The sequence below is a fragment of the Sorex fumeus genome, unplaced genomic scaffold (genome assembly GCF_029834395.1).
Source record: "Sorex fumeus unplaced genomic scaffold, SorFum_2.1 ptg000047l, whole genome shotgun sequence".
NCBI lineage: Eukaryota > Metazoa > Chordata > Mammalia > Eulipotyphla > Soricidae > Sorex > Sorex fumeus.
Window position 1 is genome coordinate 3989277 of NW_026606104.1, and position 11463 is coordinate 4000739.

General features: G+C 53.4%; 1 protein-coding gene across 1 annotated transcript; it reads left to right on the forward strand.

The window, feature by feature from the left end:
• The first annotated feature begins 6420 nt into the window (after positions 1-6420).
• AQP10 (aquaporin 10) lies at positions 6421-10454 on the forward strand. Its single transcript, XM_056123669.1, has 6 exons — positions 6421-6525; positions 7420-7546; positions 8879-9016; positions 9107-9225; positions 9459-9676; positions 10295-10454. The coding sequence occupies exons 1-6, from the start codon at positions 6421-6423 to the stop codon at positions 10452-10454; spliced, it is 867 nt and encodes a 288-aa protein (XP_055979644.1).
• Positions 10455-11463: the final 1009 nt, after the last annotated feature.

Sequence of the window (11463 nt, forward strand, 5' to 3'; positions counted from 1 at the left end):
GGGCTCCATTTTTTTTTTTTCCTTTTGTCTCTTGATAGAAATAACAGAATTTTCATGAGACGGGGCTGGAGAGACAGTACAGTGGGTAAGGCACTTGCCTTACCAACGTGGGTTCAATCCCTGGCAAACCATATGTTCCCTTGAGCACCCCCAGGAGTGATTCCTGAGCACAGAGCCAGAAGAAAGTCCTGAGTTTTGCCGGGTGTGGCCAAAAAACACATTTAAAATTAAAAAAAAAAAAAAGAAAAGAAAAGGAAAAAGTCCTTGAGAGCCAGGGTAGTAGCTCGGCAGTAGAGCATTCATTTTGAAAGAGGTCCGGAATTCTCCCTGCAACCGCACACACACAGAAGGATAACATGAGCCTATGTGATTAATAAGTTGAAGGAGAATAAGGTCCATATTTGGATTATATTTAATGCCAATAACTCTGATCACATGCTATTTTAATTAAACCCTCAAGCATAATCTAGCTTGGGGCCAAGGAGATAGCTCAAAGGGCTCATGCTTTCATTATTTTTTGTTGTTCTTTGTTTTGGTCACACCTGGCAATACTTAGGGCTTCCTCCTGACTCTGTGCTCAGGGATAATTCCTCGCAGGGCTCAGGGACCCTGTGTAGGGCTGGGGATCGAACCTGGGTTGGCTGCACACAAGGCAAGTGTCTCACTCTTGTGCTATCTCTCCAGTCTCTCCCCCACCCCTGCCTCTCTCTCTTTTCATTTTCTTTATCTCCCTGAAGTTTTCATTTAATTTATGAATAAAGTAGTTCTGGTTGAAATGAAGCATGTACTCTATCAATGAGCTATAGATACACAAACACTCAAGTGTTTGTGAGATATTTTATTATCTTTCTGTTTATTTACTTATTTTTGTGGTGCAAGATAGTTTCGGGGAGTTTAGGCTGTGCTTGGGGCTTCCTCCTGGCTCTGTGCTCAGGGATCACATCTGGTGGGGCTCCGGGAACCCAGATCAGTTGTGTTTAATGCAGCCACCTTGCCTGCTGTGCTATTGCTCTGGCCCCACAAAACAGGTTGTGTTTTTTTTTTCTTGCCTTTTTTTTTTGCCTTTTTTGGGTGACACTCAGCGATGCTCAGGGGTCACTCCTGACTCTGCACTCAGGAATTACTCCTGGTGGTGCTTGGGGGACCATATGGGATGCCGGGGATCAAACCCAGGTAGGCCGTGTGCAAGGCAAACACCCTACCCGCTGTGCTATCACTCCGGCCCCTTTCTTTCCTTTTTTATTTTTTTTAGCTTTTTTGGGCCACACTCAGAAGTGCTGAGGAGTTACTTCTGCCTCTGCACTCAGGAATTACTCCTGGCGGTGCTCAGGGGACTATATGGGATGCCAGGGATCGAACCTGGGTTAGCTGTGTGCAAAGCAAATGCCCTGCCCACTGTACTATGTCTCTGGCCTCACAAAAAGCTTTTATTTAAAGAAATTTAGAGAAATCTGAGGAGAGAGAAAGAGATACATGTTCAGGGCTGGAGCACAGGGGATAGGGCATTTGCCTTGCACATGGCCGACCCAGGTTCGATTTCCAGCATCCCATATGTTCCCCTGAGCACTTCCAGGAGTAATTCCTGAATGCAGAGCCAGGAGTAACCCCTGTGCATCGCCAAGTGTGACCCAAAAAGAAAGAAGAAAAAAAACACACACAAAAAAACCCAAAGATATATGTTCAAGAGATAATATGGGTTTCTCCAGAGGAGGAAATATATCTTATCTCGTTTATTTTTAATTCTGGAGGGGATTGGGCCACACCCAATATTCCTGAGGTGCTCCTTCCAGCTCTGTGTTTGTGAGAGGGTCACTCCTAGTGCTGCTCAGGGGACCTTGTGTGCCAGCAATTGAACCCAGACCCGCAAAGCCTGTACTCCGCCCGTGGAGCTGACCCTCCACAGTTTGTAATTTTTTTGTTTTGTTTTGTTTTTGCTTTTTGGGTCACACCCAGTGATGCTCAGGGGTTACTCCTGACGGTGCTTGGGGGACCATATGGGATGCCGGGGATCAAACCCAGGTCATCCGCGTGCAAGGCAAATGCCCTACTCACTGTGCTATCGCTCTGGCCCCCAAGTTTGTAATTTTGGCTTTGGTATGGAGGGCCACACCTGGCTGTGCTCCGGGATCATTCCTGTATCTGACCCCTCTTTGAACCCTCAGCATCTCATATGATGTTTTGGGCACCACTAAGGGATCACTTCTGAACACAGAACCAAGAATAGTCCCAGAGCACCACCAGGTGTGGCCCAAACTCCCACCCCTCACCTTCTACCCCAAAGAAAACAAAGAGAATAACAGGGCTGGAAAGATAGCACAGAGAATTGGGATGATAGTACAGCAGGTAGGTGCTTGCTTTGTACGCAACCGACCCAGGGTACTATCCCCAGCGCCCCATATGGTTCCCCAAGAACTGCCAGGTGTAATTCCTGATCACAGAGCCAGAAGTAACCCCTGAGCATGGCTAGGTGTGACCCCAAAACAAAAAACAAAACAAAACAAAAAAGATAGCTCAGGAGTTATGGCACTTGTGTTGCATGGAGTCAACCAAGGTTTGATCCATGGTCCCCTATGCCCCGCCAGGAGTTCCTGAGCACAGAGCCTGGAGTAAACCCTGAGCACTGCTGGGTGTAATTCCCACCAAAAATAATAAAAATAATAAGATAAAGGACAGAAATAATAGCAGAAGAATTTCCTTCCTTTAGTGCATTCGCAGGAACTCTGGGAACTCCGGCCCCTGGCGCTCACCAACCAAGGAAGCCTGTACTGGCGCCACAGCCAAGAGCTGCAGCTCTCAGCTGGCCTGGAGATGATTCGTCTCCTGGGGCAATTGTCTCTGGGCGGGCCTGAGAGTGCAGTGGGGGAAGGAGACTTCCTCAGAGGCCACGTCGGAGCCGGAGCAGCTCTGTGGGGTACCTTGCCTGCTTCCCGGGGGCAACCCCGCACCACACAGGTGAGACGGCATCAGATTCTGCTTCTTACACGATGTACAGCACACTCAACATGTCAGAAGGATTTGAAAGGCAGAGTGCATCGATCTGGCCCCCCCAAATTGAAATTCGGGGTCCACAGGATTAGAAACCCAGAATGCACCCACGTGAGGAACAGAGTGTGTGTGTGTGGGGGGGGGGGGGAGTTTGAATTGAGAGAAAAAAGAATAAGGAGGAAGTAGCGGCTTCAGTAACGGTGAAGATGTCACCAAGTAAAATGGCCAAGTAGAGGCGTCACAAAAGGACAAGACGCAAAGGAGAAGCAGGGAAAGGCCTTCAAACAGGATTTTCTCGTTTCTGCTGGCCTTGCGGAATGTTCCACAGTTCTGGCACAGTGGACACGGCCGTTTTTCTGCCCTGGCCTGTTCTGGCCCTATCTTATTTTATTTTGATTATTTGATTTTGTTTTTTGTAGTGCTAGGGTTTGAACTCAGGACCCCAAAGATGTGAGTTATACCCACTATGGGACCACATTCCTAGATTTCTGGCCCAGTTTTAAAAATGGTTTTAGGGATTGGAGAGATTGTACGGGGAGTACCAGGTTGGAACCCCAGCACCATGGACTGTGGCCCCCCAAAATAAAATGGTCCTAATGAGGGTGACTTTTCAGAAGCATTACAGAATATTATTGGGGCATCAGAAGACCTCTTTTGTTTTGTCTGTAGTGAAGCTAAATAGTTTTCATTGAAAGAAATTTATTTAGAAGTGTGAGAAGAGAGAAAGAGAAAATACATGTTAAAGAGAGAACACAAGCTTAAGAAAAAAAGCCAAGAAAACCTAGTTTTGCATGTATGTGTTTTTTAGATTTTTGTGTGGAGTGCTTACGGGCTACTCTCGGCTCTGTGTTCAGGGCAATCTGGTGACCAGTCCAGGCCACCACAGGCAAAACTGTGCATTTGCCCTTTCTGCTCTCCCAGGCCCCTGGTTTTATTTATTTTTTGTTTGTTTTGTTTTTCTCGTTTTGGGGGTCGATGCTCATGGGTTACTCCTGGTTCTATACTCAGGAGTTACTCCTGGCGGTGCCTGGGGGACCATATGGGATGCTGGGGATCAAACACGTATCAGCCGTGTGCAAGGCAAACAAACACCCTCTCCACTGTACAATTGCTCCTTTCCCAGGCTCCTGGAAATCTTAGAGTCAAATTTAGACTTCCCCAGTGTCCTCCTAATTGTCAGTCAGCAATTTTGCCACTTAAGGTAAAATCGCTGTTTGACTATTTTATTTTATTCATTGATGAATTAATCAATTTGCACCACCTTTGATATATTTTTAAACCCCCCCCCCCCCCACACACACACACACAGACTTTTGTTGGCCATGCCTGGTGGTGCTCAGGGCTTACTCTTGCTTCTTTGTTCAGGGATCACTCCTGGGGGTGCTCGGGCGGACCCTATGTATTGCGGGGATGGAGCCTACATGCAAGGCAAGCACCTTCCCTGCTGTACTACGGCGCTGGCCCCATTTGTTTCCCTGTTGCTGTTGCAGTGACCAAGGGCTGAGAAATGGCTCAGAAGACTGCACTCAGGCTTTCCCTACACTTTGGGGAGTACACCTGAGCTGAAAGGAGTCCCATCCATCTCTTGACTATGGTGTTAGTAAATGACCTGGGGTCAGGTTACCCTTTTCCAGTTTGTTGTGCTTCCACACATGGGGTGCAGGAGAGTTTCTGGGTGGGTCATAGCACTTAGCTGTGGTGCTGTGTGCTCACACACACACACACACACACACACACTGAGAGGTCACTTAGGGTGTGCTGAGGGCCCCATGGGCAAAGCCTCGGGGCCTGGTGAGGCTGGACGGTATCAGGCCACTGTGCCCTGGCCCCTTGGCAGGTTGTCAGTGATTTCAACTAGTTGTTAACTTTGGTTTCATTTCTCCATTCACAAAGTCAAAAATTAAGTTTATGCAAATTGCTGTCACCATTTTCTTGTCCAGCATATCTTCTACTTTTATTTTAATTAATTAATTTTTGTATGGGCTGGAGCGATAGCAAAGTGGGTAGGGCATTTGCCTTGCACACGACTGACACGGCCGACCCGAGTTCGATTCTTCTGCCCCTCTCGGAGAGCCCAGCAAGCTACCAAGAGTATCTCGCCCACACAGCAAAGCCTGGCAAGCTACCTGTGACGTATTCGATATGCCCAAACACAGTAACAAGTCTCACAATGTTACCTGGCCTGCTCGAGCAAATCAATGAACAAGAGGAGGACAGTGACAGTGAATTTTTGTTTGTTTTTTGGGTCACAGCCAGCTGTGCTTGGCTTACCCCTGGCTCTGAGCTCAGGGATCATTCCTGTCTGTGCTCAGGGACCATATGGGATGTCAGGAATCAAACCTGGATCGGACGTGTGTATTTGTGTGTGTGTGTGTGTGTGTGTGTGTGTGTGTCAGTGTGTGTGTGGCAATTGATCCACCTGCTATACTATGGTGCCAGCCTCTCATCTGCTTTTAAAATGCATGTGAGGGGTCAGATAGTACAGGGATTAAGGTGTTTAATTTGCATATGACTGACCATGCTTCAATCCCCTGCACCCCAGGGGTTCCCTGAGCCCTGCCAGAATCACTGAGCACAGAACCAGGAGTCTGCCCTGAGCACAGCTAGCTGTGTGTCCCAAAATCAAAAAGAAAAGAAAAGAATAAAAAGAAATAAACATAATGCATTTGAGTGCCTTGTAGATTGTCTCTTGGTCAGATTTTGAGATTTTTTTTTTTCTTTTTGGGTCACACCTGGTGATGCACAGGGGTTACTCCTGGCTCTGCACTCAGGAGTTACTCCTGGCAGTACTCAGGGGACCATATGGAATGCTAGGAATCAAACCCGGGTCAGCCGCGACCACTGTGCTATCTCTCCAGCCCCTTGAGATGTCTTTTTTTTTTTTTTTTTTTTTTTGCTTTTTGGGTCACACCTGGCGATGCACAGGGGTTACTCCTGGCTCTGCTCTCAAGAATTACTCCTGGCGGTGCTCAGGGGACCATATGATTTGCTGGGTCTGTCCTGTGCAAGGCCCTACCCGCCCTGCCCGCTGTGCTATCTCTCCAGTCCCTCCCTTGAGATGTCTTTATTAACACCCCTCCTTAGCAAAATTGCTTTAGGGCCAATTATGTAAGTGCCTGAGGGGCACAGCCTGGGGGTCCTGGTATGCGCATGGGTGTTGTCTGAGGACCACAGAACTTGAGAGGCTGATAGAGGGTGCATCTGGGGACCTGGGGGTTGGGGGAGGGGAGGAGACAAGGCCCAAGGCTGGAGCCTGCCCGTGCTCTCTCCGTTATCTTCACCTCCCTGGTCCGTAACCTGTGCACGGTTCAGGTTGGGGCTGGTGAGCAGTCGCTGAGCTAAGTGGTTTAAAGTCTGTTCCTTATCTTTCCCCTGGCAGGGACCTGCTGTGTGGCAGTTGTGTGCTTGTGAGACCAGGGACCAGGTGTCTTCACCATGGCTTACGCTCAGCTTCTCACCCAAGTCAAGAGCTGGCTTCGGATCCACAACCTCCTGGCCCGACAGTGCTTGGCAGAATTCCTGGGCGTGTTTGTGCTCATGGTAGGCAGGGGATCTGGGGGAAGAACAAAGGGAGGCAGGCAAAAGGATTCTGGCCCTTCCTGATGTCCCTGTGTCCTGGGGTCCTTCTCTCTTTTTCCCTGTGTTCTGCTTTATTAAACTCCGCATCATTTCTGCCCCACTGTTTCCTTAGCTATCCTCTGTGCCCTTGTTCTTGATCCTTTTATCTCTCACCTTCCTCTTTTTGAGGGGGAGGGTGCCACACCTGGGGGGGCTTATTCCTGGCTCTGTGCTCAGGGATCCCTCCTGGTGGGGTCCGGGGTTGGGGCACCATAGGTGGTGCCGAATTGGTGATATTCAAGGAAATGGTTCAAGGTTGAACCTGGGTTGTTCGTGTTCAAGACCGGCACCTTACTCACCATGCTATCTCTCTCTGACCCCTCTTATTATTACTTTTGTTGTTACTTTGGGACCACACCTGATAGTGGTCAGGGGTGACTCCTGGCAGTACTTGGGGAGACCTTACGTCAGTGCTGGGGATTAAGCTCCTGCCAGGCATGCACTCAGCTCTTGGTGGTGTTTTCCCTGCATGATCTTTTTCTTTTGTGGTGTGTGTGTGTGTGTGTGCGCACGCGCGCACGCGCAAGACACCCAGTGGTGCTCAAGGAGCACTCCTGGTGGGGTTTGGGGCACTGTATGTGGTGCCAGGGATCAAACCCAGCTGAGACACAAGTAAGGCAAGAACCTTCCCCAGTGTCTCCTGACCTGCTCCTTCTCTCTTTTTACTCGCCTTCCTCCACATCTCTTCTCTCTTTCCCCATCTCCCCCGAATTCTCCCTTCCTTGCTGATTCCTCACATCCATTCACCCCTCCTGTCTGCTTCCTGTGCCCGTGGGTCCAGCAAAGGCCCCCTCTATCCCTCTATCTCCCCACCAGCTCATCACACAGGGGGCTGTGGCTCAGGCCGTCACCAGTGAAGACACCAAAGGCAACTTCTTCACCATGTTTCTGGCTGGTGCCCTGGCTGTGGTGGTAGCCATCTACGTGGGTGGCAATGTTTCAGGTGAGGCTATGGTCAGCTGCAGGGGAGAGGTAGGTCTGTGGGAGTGCAGGTGTGAGGTGATGGGGACAAGGCAGAACCTGGGGTGACTCACAGAGTTTATCTCCTGGAGCTCTGACAGAACTCTGGACTAGTCCGGGCTGCACTCTGGCCCTGTCTAGCCCCTCCTTTTTCTATATCTCCCCCTCCCGCTTGCTCCAGTAAATTCTCCACTCACCTTGAGAGACAGCGAGAGCCAGGCTTCAAAGGCAAGTGCTGGGCCCAGAGAGAGAGCATGCACCGGGCTGGAGACCCGGGCACTGTGTGGTAGGAGTGGCCCCTACGCCAGCACAGAGCAGTTGCCTCTGAGCAACACTAAGTGTGCCCCCAAAATCCAAAGGGAGAGGTGGGGGTGATAGTACAGCAGGTAGGGTGTTTGCCTTGCATGTAGCCAACGTGGGTTCGATCACTGGTATGCCATATGGTTCTCCAATCTCTGCCAGGAGTAATTCCTGAGTGCAGAACCAGGAGCAACACCTGAGCATTGCTGAGTGTGACCCAAAACAAACAAACAAACAAAAAAATCCAAAGGGAAAAAAATAAAAGGACCGTAAGGTGCTTGTCTTGCACGTGTTGTTGAACTGGGTTCAATTCCCAGCTCTGCAGAGGGTCCCCAAGCTCTGCCAGGTATCAACCCTGAGGACTTCCAGGTAAGACTCGAAAACCAAAACACCTCCAAAATGAGATTAAACAAAAAGGGCTGGAGCGATAGCCCAACAGGCCGACTTGGGTTTGATTTCCAGCATCCCATATGGTCTCCCGAGCACCGCCAGGAGTAACCCCTGTGTATTGCTAGGTGTGACCCAAAAAGAAAAAAAAAATTAAACAAAACAAAACAAAAAGGAGGCAGAATCATAGAATCATAGTACAATGGAGAGGGTGCTTGCCTTGAGTGTGGTCAACTCGGATTTGCTCCCCAGCATCTCGAACGGTCCCCTGAGCACCACTGGGAGTAATTTGAGTGCAGAGCCAGGAGTTGACCCTGAGCACCACCAGGTGTGCCCCCAAATAGATAAGCCAAGGCAAATGCTATTCTAACGTGCGTCCCCCCTGGAGTGCTCTGGGGCTCAGGCCCTCACCGCCTTCTCCCCCTGACGCCTCCAGTGTGAGTGAGGAGCAGATCGTCTGGGCTCGAACCAAGGTTTCTCTGTGTGAGGGCAACAGGGATTCTAGGAACAGGAACCTGACGAGACATGACGGTGGTGACAAGAGAAGCTGAGTGGCAGGCCCTGGTGGCAGTGCCCGCTGACTGACACACCTTAAAGGATGGCACTTTCCTTTTCTTGGTCCCTGAAGGCGCGCACCTGAATCCAGCCTTCTCCCTGGCCATGTGCCTCCTGGGGCGCATGCCTTGGGCCAAGCTCCCCATTTACTGCGTTGTGCAGCTGCTGTCAGCTTTCTGCGCCTCCGGAGCCACGTACGTGCTCTACTATGGTAAGAGGGAGTAGGGTTGGGGGTCCCCTGTGTGGGGGTGGGGGAACCCCAGAACGGCCTTGACTGGACTGGATGCGACTCTCCCCACAGATGCCCTACAGAACTATACCGGTGGCAACCTGACAGTCACCGGCCCCAAGGAGACAGCCTCCATTTTTGCCACCTACCCAGCCCCGTACCTGTCCATTAACAATGGCTTCCTGGACCAGGTAGGGGTTGGGGTGGGGAGAAGCGGCAAGCCTCCAGCTTTGCTTCTGGTCCTGGGGATCCCAGTCTGCCTCCCGGGATCTGTGTGGGTGGGGGGGGGGGGTTCCACCTCTGTTTGCTTGTGTGGGGCAAGGTCGGGAGTGCGGGTGGGGTGACCCGGAGGGTTTGGGGAGGAGGGAGCAGGTGAAGCCTGGATCTGCATACCAAGGGAACCTCCGCCTCTGCCAACTGCAAGGTCATAGGCACCTGGATGCTGATCGTGGGCATCTTGGCCATCCTGGACACACGGAACAAGGGGGTGCCTGCAGGTCTGGAGCCTGTGGTCGTGGGGCTGCTGATCCTGGCCATCGGGCTCTCCATGGGGGTCAACTGTGGGTTCCCGCTGAACCCAGCCCGGGACCTGGGTCCTCGGCTCTTCACCTACGTGGCTGGCTGGGGCCCTGAGGTCTTCAGGTGAGCAGCAGTTCCACACACCACCACTGTCGAAGGCTCTGTTCTGGCCCCTGCCCTCACAGCATCCTCCCTAGCCCAGTTCCTCCTTCTCTCTCCCCCCTCACCCCTGCCTCCCCGTTGTGCTGAGGCCCACACTCTCTGTTCCCCAGCACACCATCTTAATTCTTTTTTTTTTTTGACTTTTTGGGTTACACCCGGCAATCTCAGAGGTTAGTCCTAGTTTTATACTCAGGAACTACTCCTGGCAGTGCTCGGGGGACCATATGGGATAACGCGGATCAAACCTGGGTGTCAGCTGCTTGCAAGGAAAATGCCCTCCCCGCTGTACTATGGCTCGGGCCCCACCATGTTACATCTGTGGGACCCAATGATCTCATCCTATTTAGACAATTTCCCAAGAGGCTGGACCAGGCCTTGCCTGGTGTGTGTGTGTGGGGGTGGGGTGAGGGGTAGGGTGGTCTCCTCTCCAGTGCTATGCCTTGGTGGTCACACACTTTTCTTGTAGGGGTTCTTGCACCCCAGGGAATACAATGGGGGAATGCCCCAGTTCTTGGGAAATGGAGCGAAAGTCAGACGTACACCTGGATAACCCAGCTCCTTCTCACCCTTGTCTTGCAGTGCTGGTAACGGCTGGTGGTGGGTGCCTGTGGTAGCCCCCCTGGTGGGGGCCACGCTTGGCACAGCCACGTACCAGCTGCTGGTGGCTGCACACCACCCCGAGGACTTGGCGCCAAATCCGGATGTCGAATTTGTGGACCGCAAAAGCTCAGGCTTATAGACTCTGGCCTCCACTTAGCCGAGGCGACGGGAGAGGGCCCCTCAGCCGCGCTAGTGACAAGATGCTCTTTCTCTTTATGGGTGCGACCGGCGCTTCTCTGTCTGCTCCTCTCGGCATTGCTTTTTCTAAAACTGTGTATGTGTGTGTGTGGGGGGGGAGTGCTAGTGCGGGCTGGGGGCGGTGTAAGAAACGCGAGGCCTGGGAGCCCTGGACGAAGTTAAGATCCCGTCCAGGCCAGGGTTCGCATCCGGCTCAGCGCTTTCCCCTCCCCCCAACCCCGGGCTTCCCGCAGGGCATCTTCTCGAAGCAGCCACCAGGGGGCGCGCGCCGGGCGCAGGGCGGGAAGAGTTCGGGTTCCCGCAGGGTGGCGGGGGTGGGGGGGGGCCGCCGTGCAGCGCGTGGGCGGTGGGCGGTGGGCGGAGGGGGGTCCGCGGCCGCGTGACCCCGAGCTTTCCTCGCTAGCCGGGTTCCTGCTGCCCGACTCTCCGCTCTCGGAACCGCGTAGGCGCGCCCCGAGCCCCCCCCCCCCAGCCCCCGCCTCCGGAGAGCCATCGGGCCGGGAGCCCCGCACCCGGTGGGCGCCCCGTGCGCCTGCGTGCGTGCGTGCGGCCGTGCGCCGGGGGAAACCGAGGCACGGCCGGGCCCTCGCGCTGTAGCCGCGTACGCCCCGGGAGAGACGGCGCCCCGCGGGGCCGCACTCGGGGCGGGGGTGGTTGCGGGAAGCCCGCGCGGGGAGCCCGCAGCACCGCCGCCTCGGGGTGGGGTGGGGGGGGTCCCGGCCGCCTCGGGGTGGGGGGTCCCGGGCGCCTCCGGCGGGGCCGCCGCTCTCCCGGGAGCCGCCCTCCGCGCACCCGCAGCGCCCCAGCCGCGCCCTTCCAGAGCAATAAACGTCTCCGAGCACCCCCGCCGCGGCTCCGCGTTTCTCTCATCCCGGCGCGGGGCGGCTCCGAGCGGTCAGGGCCGCCCCCCGCCCCGCTCGGCCCCGCACAAAGATGGCGGCCCCGCCCCC